At 28.4% G+C, this 12,384-nt stretch overlaps 1 protein-coding gene across 2 annotated transcripts; it reads right to left on the minus strand.

The window, feature by feature from the left end:
• Positions 1–7,604: 7,604 nt before the first annotated feature.
• Positions 7,605–9,659, minus strand: LOC129874449 (protein LATERAL ORGAN BOUNDARIES). 2 transcript variants are annotated; one of them, XM_055949734.1, is made up of 2 exons: positions 9,480–9,659; positions 7,605–8,291 (listed from the first exon to the last, which is right to left on the minus strand). In XM_055949734.1, the coding sequence occupies exon 2, from the start codon at positions 8,282–8,284 to the stop codon at positions 7,814–7,816; it is 471 nt and encodes a 156-aa protein (XP_055805709.1). In that variant the 5' UTR covers positions 8,285–8,291; positions 9,480–9,659; the 3' UTR covers positions 7,605–7,813. The 2 variants fall into 2 exon arrangements, with proteins under 2 accessions (XP_055805709.1, XP_055805710.1); XM_055949735.1 differs by having other exon boundaries at positions 7,605–8,294.
• Between the last annotated feature and the right edge of the window lie 2,725 nt (positions 9,660–12,384).

The raw sequence follows: 12,384 nt of genomic DNA on the forward strand, positions 1-12,384 counted from the left end.
AACGCTAGTTGTATATCTTTAGATTTTCTAAACTCAGTATCTAACTTAGTCTGTAATGCTACCAACAATGTGGCTAACCCTGTTGGTTAAAAAAAAAAAAGTTCCATTTGGCGTATTGGTTTGTTTATAGAAACTTATATAAATATACAATATTAAGAAAATATTTATCATCTATAGCAATAAAAAAAAAATCACTGAACACTTATAATATATTTATAATACAGTTTTAATACAAATTGCAGAGAACTATTTATAAAACATATATAATACAAGTTTTATAGATGGATAATACATTTATCACATACTTTAATAGACTTATAATACATTATGTCATTTTCTTACTACACAAACATAATATATATTTTAAAACACTTATAATACATTTATATTGTATGCATAATTCACTTTTAATACAAATGTAGATTTATCATAATATTGTTATGTATTGCTATAAATGGTAATAAATAAAAAACATCGCTGAAATCAATAATTAATTTTTAAAAAACACTCAATCAAGTAATTTTTCCGTGTTTATAGAATGTAAGGGCCTCATAGTGGGTGGAGCCCAAGATGGCCTGTTGTTTGAATCAAAAGCCTCAGCACAGAAGCCCAATGTTTCATGTCTTAATGGGCAAATTCCCAGTGGGAAAAGGAGTTTAATTTCAATCACTGAAATTATTTGTTAAGAATTACATGTAATTATTTATTGTAAATTTGGGTGATAAATCTAAAAAAGAGCTAAGTAACTTGTTAATTGTTATAATGTTTTAAATTATACTTATCATGCAACCAATTTTCATACTGTCAATATATATTACTTTAAATGCATTTACAAAGGCTTGGAGTACTGTTTTCTCAATTTGGACACACTAACTTGTCTTGGTTGAATTATTATATGATCTCCTTTGAGTTGTGATTGACAATTCTGAATTAAGTACAACAGTAACCAATGAAGCCCAAGATTGCCTATTGACAAAGCCCAAGCCCAAAAGTAGTAGTGTTATACTCTCTCGTTCACTTTTACTTGTCCTTTTTAGATTTTGCACACTCCTTAAAAATTAATGATTAATATGAGTCTATTACCACAATATCCATATTAATTGATGCATAATTTTAGGTCTTTGAAAAATGATTTGGAAAATAACTAATTAATGTTGAGGGTAAAACAAGAAAAATATTATTTTTCTTTTCTTGATTTGTTAAACGTGACAAGTAAAAGTTAATTTATTTTTTTTTAGAATAATAATTAAGTAAAAGTAAATGGAGGGAGTATATTCTTGATATTATAAAAAGAAACTAAGAGAAAATAGAATAATAAAAATAAACCAGATGATAAAAACAATTTGATTACACCTCAATCCTAAATAAGTCGATGCAAATATTAAAAAATGTAATGGCAGATAAATTAATCATGCAACAAAAGAAAGTAAAATTGTACATATGAGGTGAACAAGGTACAATGCTTGGCTATAATATTGCCTATATTTCTTTTGAATTTTTATATTTCTTTTGAATTTTCTATGTTTACACAGAGATGATGAGAGAAGGGGAGCCTTGGATTAACTGGTAAAGTTGCTGCCATGTGACCAGGAGGTCACGGGTTCAAGCCTTGGAAACAGCCTCTGGCAGAAATGCAAGGTAAGGCTGCGTACAACAGACCCTTGTGGTCGGGCCCTTCCCCGGACCCCGCGCATAGCGGGAGCTTAAGTGCATCGGGCTGCCCTTTTACACAGAGATGATGAGAATTGAATTCATATATATTGTATACAAGATTTCTATCAATATCACTAAACTATTAACCTTCGTAGCCATCTTATTTATTGTTTGCATGTAGACCATACCCTCCCTAGCTATAGTCATGCCCATACCTCTTTTGAATTTCCATCACATTTGGATCAAGAAGGGAAAGCAATATATCAATAACAAATATTGAATCCTCACATATTGTATCAAATTACACTTCAACCACTATTACTAAACTCTACGCATTTTAACTGTGGCTATCGTCATGCTCATAGTTATTTGAATTTTTTATTACATTACGAATCAAGAAAGAGAAAGAATGAAAAAATAATGAAAATTAGACCCACATATTGTACGAAAGACTCATATCAGTCTCACTAAACTGTAACCCGTGGTGTAGCCATTTTGTGCACTGTTTGTTTGTTCACTAGTTAAGGAAAGAGAGTTCCACTAGGACAAAAAGGCAAAAAACACGGAAGGGAGATAGAGAAAGGACAAGTGACAGGGAAAGGGGCCGAAAGCTACGGATGGTTGATAGGTTATATCGAGTTTTTGTGTTCGTCTTTAATTTTTATCATTCAAAATAAATATTTTTTTTATCAAGCATAAAATTATATTTTCACATTATTGTATGGATAAATAGTGTAATTTATTGGGCAAACAACATAAATTTCACTAATCTACGAGCAAATTACTTTCCTTCACGCGGATTTTCAATATTACGAATCTTACATGAATTAGGTTTTTGGATACATGTATCAGGTGTGTCCAAATACATGTATCACAGATATATGTTGTCAAAATTAGGTGTAGTTTGTTTCAGATACACTATATCTAAGTGAATTCGCATGTGTTTGACGCTCTCGCTCGCCTTTCTCCTCTTTTGCTCGCCTCTCTTCCTCTCTCGCTTGCCTCTCTCCCTCCTATATTCTCGCTTGCCTCTCTCTATTTCAGTGTATTTGGTATCAAAAAATCATGTATTTAGATGTATCTTACATGAAATCTGATATGAAATTATTAATTGGTAAGACAATGTATAATTATTTCAAACTTAGTAAATGTGATAGAATATTTGTGTAATTAGATACTTTTTCCTTAACCAATCTCCAACCAATGCCGAATTTTACACCAAATGCTATATTTGGTGTAAATTTTGGTGCAAAGTTGCTCCAACCCATGCCAAATTTGGCATGTGAATAGTGTAGCACCAAATTTTGTGTTACACTATTCATCACACCAATTATCGTTTATTAATATTTTTTTATTATTATTTTATACAATACTTTTAATTAAATATTATATAAATTGGTATATTTTAATTAAAACATTTTATTAGTTTTACGTAAATATTTTTATAATATTAATTTTAGATTAAAACTTTAATTTTTTTTATATATTATGTAGCACCAAACTTTAATGTAAAATTTGATGCAATAGGTTAGAATTAATTTATACCAAATTTGGTGTTAGAATCGGAGATGCTCCTTAATACTATGCGTAAGTGGAGAGGGGCCTTTAACTTTTCAAATCAATCAAATCAAAACGCCAAAAATTTAGTTTGGGCTGCAGTTATTCACTGGATCATCATTTTTTTGAAGTCCAAGTCAAGATAAGGGCGGTTGTTGGGCCCATTAAGGTAGAGTCCATTGACCAAAGTCAAACTGCGCATGCCCGTGGTCTCTTGAGGGACTTTTACCCATTGACATGAAAGAATGAACATGGATTCAGTTTCCAGAGGACGTATTGATAACTAAAATGTCACAATTTTAACACTGAAGGAGTTCGAATTCAATGTTTTTCTTTTGCTTTTTTTTTTTAGACGGTGTTCGATATTTGTATTAGATATCTGCTAATTCAAATATGCATTGCGTAAAGGCTTATTTAAAGATAAAGCACTTCTTACATGAAATTTTTAATACACTCAGAGTAAGAGTTAAAATTGAAGACCTCTGATTAAAGAGAAGTGAGGAAGCTCTTTCTATAAAATATAGTTAAATATTTCGATCTTTGTATTTATAACTATAGAAAATCATTTTATTATGAGTAAAATAATTTATTTATTTTTTGAAAAAATTCTTAAATAATTAAGGATGTATGATATTTCTTTTGTGATAGATAGACTAAAAGAAATATCTAACATAAAAATAATAATTTTAAATTAAAATAGCAGCATTAGTCCCAAGGTTGTAACTTGTAACTTAAGTAGGTTTTAATGAAGTTGGTTGTCGTCAACTATGAGGTCTCATATTTAATTTTTAATGGAAGCAAAAAAAATAATACTAGATGGTATTTTTTTTATTTATTCAAATCTTGACGGATCAAAATATCCAATATCTAGCAGACATTCATAAAATTAATCAAAATATGTACAAATTGATCCGAAAACAGAATTATCAAAAAATAGTAGTTCTAGGGCCTAGAGTCTGGAGGTCACCTGAAATGGATAATTTTTTATTTTATTTATCTAAATGTTGATGAGTGAAGTTACTTAATACTTAATAAGTACTTTATAAAATTAATCGAAATATGATTAAGCATACCACAAATATCAAAAGATAACAATATTAGGCCGCCCTAGGTACTAGAGTTCACCTAAAGTGTATAAGGTGATTTTTTTTTTATCTATTCAAATAAATTTATCCGATAGAAAATCGTCAAAATATGCACAAAGTTTATTTGATTATTTAATAGTTATTCTATGAAATTAAGGCGAAAGTTGATGATTTTTCCCCAAAGTTATTTAAAAAAATAAAAAAAGTAGCAGTAGTAGGGCCTAGAGGCTACAGGTCACCTGAAATGGACAAGGGGATCTTTGGGCGGTTAGGAGGGGGCCTCTTTTAAACAGGAGGAATTGGACGAAGGATGTGACGGATTCTTGAATTTGGAAAAGAGTGAACTTCTTTTATTTCTTTTTGTGGTTAAACTTTTTCTTTCGCTTGTATATCGTAAAGGAATAGGCCTCACTTTTCAGTTTTTATATTACCTGCACACAATTAATTTTAATTATTTTTTTTAAAGTTTTTCATTCTAAGCATGAATTAAAGTATCAATTAAATTTAGGTGTGACGCTTCTAATAATTTTTTTTTCTAATATAAATTAAATTCAAAATTTTTAATTAAAGATAAAGCAGTCTATCACTTTACCAAAAGTGTATTAAATTCTTGCTCATATAGTCTAGACAGTTGGAGAAGTATGTATCTTGTCATTTGAAGAGTTGCAGAAAATAAAATTTGAAAAGCATTTATTGAAAAGGATAGAAAAATAAAGGGGACAAGAATTAGAATTGTCGCTAGCTGCTAGAAATAGCTGTGTGGGTTCACATATTTTTCGGTTTATCTCACATGGAAGAACAATATTTTTCCGGACCCTATAAGAGTAGGCAACTGTTATAGCTAGACCAGGACAGTGTCATATTGTACAATATATGTTATTATTTAATTCAAGATGCCAAAACGTTACTATCAACAGATTAATTAGTATGGTAAAAACTCCCTATCAGACTTAGTCAGAAATTTTACTGATGTTTTTTAAAATAGAAAGAGAACGAATTAAAAAAAATAATTATTCGATATTTGGTATTTATATAAAAATTCGATTAAATTTGGATCATATTGAAAAATTTCACATTAAAGAAAAAATGCTTCCTAACAAAAACGATTCTATATTCAGGGGGACTCGAATATTAAAACCTTTGGTTAAAGATAAAAAAATATTTACTGTTCCACCACAATCCTTATTATAAAAACGGGGTTTTGCTCTTGTTGAACTAGCTACTATTAATCATCAAATTTTTTGTTTAGTCAAATCAAATTGGAATAGCTCGGTTCTTCATAGAATTTTAGCATTTATTTTGATTAATAGAATTGAAATACGATGTATGAATTTAATTGAACTCAATGACTTTAATTCAAATTTTATATTTATATTAAAATTTTATTAAATATTTACAAAAATTAAATTCAGAATACAATAATTAATATCACTATTTTAAAAATTTAAAACTCATAAAATTCTAATCTTAGTATGATTAATTACTAATATTATAGTACAATCCTGCCAAAGTCAAATTAATTCAAGTTGGAAGGTAGTTGCCACAAATTTCTTTAAAATATGGTTATTTTGCAACAAGTTTTGTTGACCGTAGTTTGCAATTAAGTAAGAGTCTATGTGGATAAATTTTTTTAAGCCGGTTATAAGTTGAAAATTATTTATTATAAATTAAAAAAAAAATTGGGATAACTCAACTTATTTTTTTGATTTATAAGCTGTTTTAAATAAGCTAAGTTAAACAAATCCAATTATTTTTTGAGCTTATTTTAAGCACAAAATAATTTTAAATTAATCAGTCAAATACTCAAAAAACTAAAAATAACTTATAAACAAGTTATAAACTAATCCAAAAAAGCTCTAAGTATAGAGTTTTCTCAAAAGGTTTGCAATAAGAAAAAATTACAAGTACTTTTGTGAAGATGCTTTTTAGCCCCTTTTGGGAGAATCAATGGTTCTTGTTAAATGTTACTTGAACTTTCGACTTATTGATTGATAATGAAAATGCTCAACCATTAAAACACATTTCACTTTGTATGTGAAAAGGTTGTAAACTTGTAATTAGCTTGCAAACAATTTTTCTTCTTCTATTCATAGGGAATTGATTTAATTTGTATCAATTCCAAGAGAAATAAAATCTCTCCCTTCAAATTTTTTATTTTACTTCAAGGGCGCGTGGTAAGGAAGAACAATATTTTTGGTTGCTCAAAATAGTTTGAAAAATACTTTTTCTAAAAAATAAGTTTTTTAAAAATAAGGAAAATGACTTCTTTAATTAAAGTGAATTTTTTTTTAAGATAAGTGATATTGAAAATTCATTATCTCAATTATGAAGAAAATCCGTTGGAGCGTTATTTCCAAATGAATCATGAAGTGTGCAATCCAAATTTAGTTGGAGCTTCAATACGGAGTTTAGACATTAAGTGAATAGCCAAATAGAAAAAAAATCATCTCTCTTTCCTCCCCACTCAACACCCCCTCCCCTCCCATGACCATCCTAACTCTCGCCATGCACCCCGACCCCCCCCCCCCCACTTCCCAACTACATTTCATGCACTCTCATAGTATTTTCTTAGATAAAATATAAATATTCTTACGATAATATATTTTTTGATTACTTGTCAAACATTAGAAAGAAGTAGAAGTTTCACTTGTTTTTCAAATATTTTGTAGAAAAATATTTTCCTCACCCCAAGTACCAGAGGGTTGATTATTTAATTAAGTTTAACATAATCTTTTTTAAAAAAGGAAAAAAAGAAGAAGAGGAGGACAGACGTTTATTATAAGAAACAAATTTCCTTTTGGGATCATTTATTAGTGTACAAGATTCTGACGGCCAGTCTTGAACTTTACTAGCAATGGGCCAATGCACTAATTCTCTGTAGAAGATAAATAGGACGCCCTCTCCTAAGTTAAAGTAAATTCAATCATATATTCATATCTGGACCTGATTAATTTTAAGTTAAAAGATGTTCCATTATAATTCTGATTGATAATAAACATCCATCTCTATCTTTTTGTTTTAAAAAAAAAAACTCTAGGAGGTTTATTAGGACACGTGAAAAAAAATTAAAATATGTCAGTGTAGATAGCTTTATATACTATCACTGCAAAGACGTTTTACACATCAGTTTGATACTAATTAAATAATTATAACAAGTTAGCCCCTCTTTTCTTCTTCTTCCAAATTATCATATATTAGACTTGTCTTGAAAACTTACGTATTGATAATGTGATATTATTGTATATCAACTTAACAGTGTATAAACTAAGCTCTTTCTATATATAAAAATAAAAATATTCGAAAAATTGATTGGCACATAAAACTTAATTAGAACAATACCCAAATCATCACCATATATTCATAATTCAGTTTTTGTACAATACAGATGCACTTAATTGCCCATTCAAAACGGAGCAATTAATAATAATGCTCAGTAACTATATTTATATAGCATCACAGAAACAAGTAAATAAATAATTAAAAATCATAATTGGGACATGAATTTCAGATGCTAGTTACTATATATCATCATCTGCAGCCTGATCAGGGTTATTGTTCCATATTGTAGTATTAGGAGAAAATCCATAATTAGTTTGATGAAATCCAGTACTTCTCCCATAACCCAAATTTGGATTAGTATTACTAGCATATCGCATTAAATCAGCATTTGTAGCATCGAGTTCTTTTTGAAGACGTATAACTTGTCTTTGTAGTACTGAAATAGCTCCAACACAACCATAAACTGGATCTTTCATACGCGCTTCAGCTTCATAAGCAAGAGAATTAACCGCGTCTTCTCTCTGGTGAGGTTGAATTTCGTTCAGGAGTTTACTTACGTTGCTTGCACCAAATATTTTGTGTACGTTTGCGAATTTTTGTGGCTCTTCTGGTGGAAAATAAGGAGCAAAGATGCAACCTGGTAAACATTTTCTTCTCAAGAATTTGCAAGCTGCACATGGAGGGTTCGAGTAACTGCTCGAAGAAGCCATTGGTTTCCTGCTAATTAATCAAACAATTTTGTGCAGAATCTTAATTAGTACTAATTAACCATGTTTAAGGTACCAGGATTCAATAACACCAGTCTAATGAAAAGATACGTGTTGATAGATATAAAGCATTATTTATATATACCTATAACTTGTATTTAAGTTTTAGTTATACACCCACAATCTTTTACAATAGAGTTTTGTGGTCGGTCTTTTCCCGAATCCTGCGCATAGCGAGAGCTTTAGTGCATCGGACTGTCTTTTTTAATTTTTTTTTCTGTTGTAGCAGGTAAAATATCTTATTTTTAAAAGGATTCTTATAATTTTGGACAACTTGATTGTGTAAAATATTATTTTTGCAGTAATGTTGTATAAATCACTTAAACTCAGCTAATTTATGCTTTAATTTGAACTCCGATCCTTAATGAAGTGGGACTAAATATGCAACTATATATATATATGTGTGTGTCTATATTAATTTATGCGTGTTAATATTTAAGATGAGTCCTCAAGGACAAGAGTGATAAGAAATGACATTTATTAATTTCTAAGTATTTTAGGATCAAGGCAGAAATAGGTTTCATATTCCTTTGCACAAAAGTAGTCAAATACTAGCAAATTAGCAAAAGCCTAAAATGATAAGCATAAAACCTAGCTAGCATGAATCTCCTCTCTCTATATATATATCCTTTTTAGTCAAATAAAAAATGGCCCTTCATTTTGACATAAATTGCTCACAAGGGAAACCTTATAATTCATCATGCTCAGTAATCTTGATTTCTCGATTTACTAAAACACACTAATTATTAATAATGGGATATTGATTGAATATATGAGTGCTAAAATTCTATGAACATATGACCAGTTTAATTTCCATCAAAAACAGTGGAACATATTATGAACTTACTATGCTGCCTTTAAAGTATATCCGACATTCCACCTGCAAAGTTCCGCAAAACATGTCTTTTTTTTTTTTTTACATCAAACCAACATGAACCAAAAAAAACCTAATTATAAAAAGTCACACTAGCTAGCTATTGAATTTCATAGCATTGTCCTTCAAATTAAACACATGTTGTCAATATACTTGAAAAAGATAAATAACTCATGTTACTTACTAATAGATCGATGTACACGTTGAAAGGGATTTTATAGGGATGTCAGACCTATAAAATCGAAGAAACAAAAAAAAAGATACCTTAATTTTCCTTGTGGTATAGTTGCAAAGTCTTTCAAGCTATGTACTTTGATTCTTGTAAGAGCATGTTAGCCATTAGTAGAGTTTTTTTGTGTTTTTTTTTTTGGAGAGAAAATTAGAAACCCTAGAATTGGAGAGAGAGAAAAGAATAAGAGAAGGCAATAAACATAAATAAGTGAATGGGTGATGGAAGCTAGTGGGAAGTAAAAGGAACTAAGCACATTTAAATAAGTGCGTATTTCCTAATCAAGTAAAACTTATGGGACACATATATCCATTGCTTTCGAGAGAGAAAAAATTAATAATTATTTTACACTATATTAATTAACGTTATTTATTATGAAAAATTACTTATAATTATCTTTTTGAAATTTAATGAAAATTGTAAGTAGCTTTTATATGACATTCCCTTGTTTGATGTTAACTCTAGTGATATGTTTTTTTAAAATGGTTAGGGTATAAAAAGCGATCGAGAGTATATTAAATTATACACATCAATAATGTAGAAAATATATTTATGCAATCGACTATGTGAAATAGTAATTTAAACAGATTGACTTTATTAATTTTGACTCTTAGCTTCAACTATCATTTCTTTGCATATATATAATTATTCTATGGGAACACTTACCTAATTTTCTGTCGGCATGACATGTACATGCATGGTAAAATCAATAACCATTTTCCACTGTGCATCAATTTAATAATTGCAAGACCTTTTTTACTCTGCTCAGTAAATTAGATGGAAATGACGAATCTATATGTATATGTATATATATATATATATATTAAAAAGATATAAAATTAAAATAAATTTATAAAAAACTTCTAAATCAAATCTATCCATCTATATTAGAGGTTGATGGCCAAAATTTATTTTGGACGTTTGATTGCACCCTGACCATCTGCCTCATGTTTGCATAAATACGAATTGAGAGCATGACTTAATTGATAATGGATATAAGGCACAAAATAAAGAAAACGCATTCAAGATTTGATTTTTTTTTATAGATTCTATAGCAACCTAATTAAGTGTTAGTAATTGAATTTTAAATTTAATTTTTCATATAATAATTTGTTAATATATATATATATATATATATTAATTATTTGAACTAAAATTATTAAATTATATCGAACTCATATATTTAAGTTTGAAGCTCTATTAAAAAACATCGAAAAAGATTGAAAAGTACTTTGATAGATGAACTTAGCTTGTTTCCATGCATATAGTCAGAAAATTCTTGACGGTGTTAAATTGGAACAACATGTTTTTTTTTTGAATATCCCAATTTAAGGCTAAAAAATTTTCTCCTATTATCATATAGTTTTTATCTCTTTCTCGTGATACATAAAGCATTAATTCGTACCCAAACTCTCAGTAATGTGGCTATATTGTTTTTGACAAATTGTACAAACTGCTCGAATTTATGAAAGAAGCAAATATTATTTTTGTAGTTCAAAGTTTAATATAAAAGGCCCCCACCTACCAAATAAATGTGCAATAGAAAATATTGTGAAATTCCTGAAACGTTACTGTTTGGCTCTATTATTGAAACAGTAACTAAATCTTTGTAAACAATAATTCAATACTGAAATAAAATCTTCTTGAGAGGACGGATAATTTAATATGCTATACTGTTTCTTATACTTCATGTCTTCATCATTCTTTTTGCTCTTTAATTTCATTCTCGAGCTATAATTAAAATGAAAAAAAAAAAGAATCTTATTAGACAACTAGACAAATAATTCCATATGTCATAAGCAGTTGTCAGAAATTTGAAATTTTAGATAGTAATGTTGTGCTGTAGATCCATGATAAATTATTATATATACATAAATGTATCTCATTTTTTAATAATTTTTTTAAATTTTAGATGAGATTATAAGTCACGTGAATCATTAATTATAGTAATATATATTAGACCAAAGAGAAATTGATCTGAATTTTGGGTTTCATTGCTAGTACTAATCTTTTTACATGCTCAAACATTTCTTTTTCTATTTTAAAAAAAGAATATAATAGATAGATAGACATTTAGAGTTGACATGCATGGTCAATTAAACACCTTATAAGAATACTCTATTCGTTTCTATTTAATTATCAAAAATTTTCTAATTTGATTTTCTTTTTTATTTGTCAATTTGAATAAATTAAGAAAGAACAATTTTTTTTCCTCCTATTATTTATTAACATTGAGTTAATGACTTTGAGTTAGTACCTTTGAAAAATATAGTGAGTAAATATGTTTAAAATTCTATTTATTAATAGGTGTAAAATGATAAACTCACTATACCAATCATTATTTTTTTAATCGGTGTGCTAAGTCAAAATTTGAAAAGCAAAAAGGAGCGGAGAGGGTATTATTTTTGTATATATCAATTAATGATTGTGGAAATCAAGCGTCATTTCTCATGATTATTAGTATTAAACATCCATTAGATAAGACTTCTTTTTGAGGTACATGAATCTATCTTTAATTTTCTAATCTATAAACATTGCATGTTTTATTAAAAATAATAAAAACCATTACTCAATTATAAGGCCAATTCTCTTTTCTTAATGTTTTTACCCATATAGTATGTGTAGCTTTAGCCCATAAATTAATAAAAAGAATTTATGTTAGATTCTCAAACTCTTTGAAAATTATAGAACTAATAATTAATAAATAATAGTATGCCTAGTGCTAAGATTCTTGTCTTATAATTGCTCAACCATTGCTTAGATTGCAATTAAATATTGATCAATAAATTAAATGGGTTGCAGAGGTTCGAATAATTTTTAAAACACTATAAAGGTAAAATTCTAATGATTAAGCAGCAGATTATTGGTTCTTAGAAGTGAATATAATAGTACCAACATTTTCTATTCGTTAAATTTTGGTCCCTTGTAATTTGTTTATTA

The sequence above is a fragment of the Solanum dulcamara genome, chromosome 11 (assembly GCF_947179165.1).
Source record: "Solanum dulcamara chromosome 11, daSolDulc1.2, whole genome shotgun sequence".
NCBI classification, from domain to species: Eukaryota; Viridiplantae; Streptophyta; class Magnoliopsida; order Solanales; family Solanaceae; genus Solanum; species Solanum dulcamara.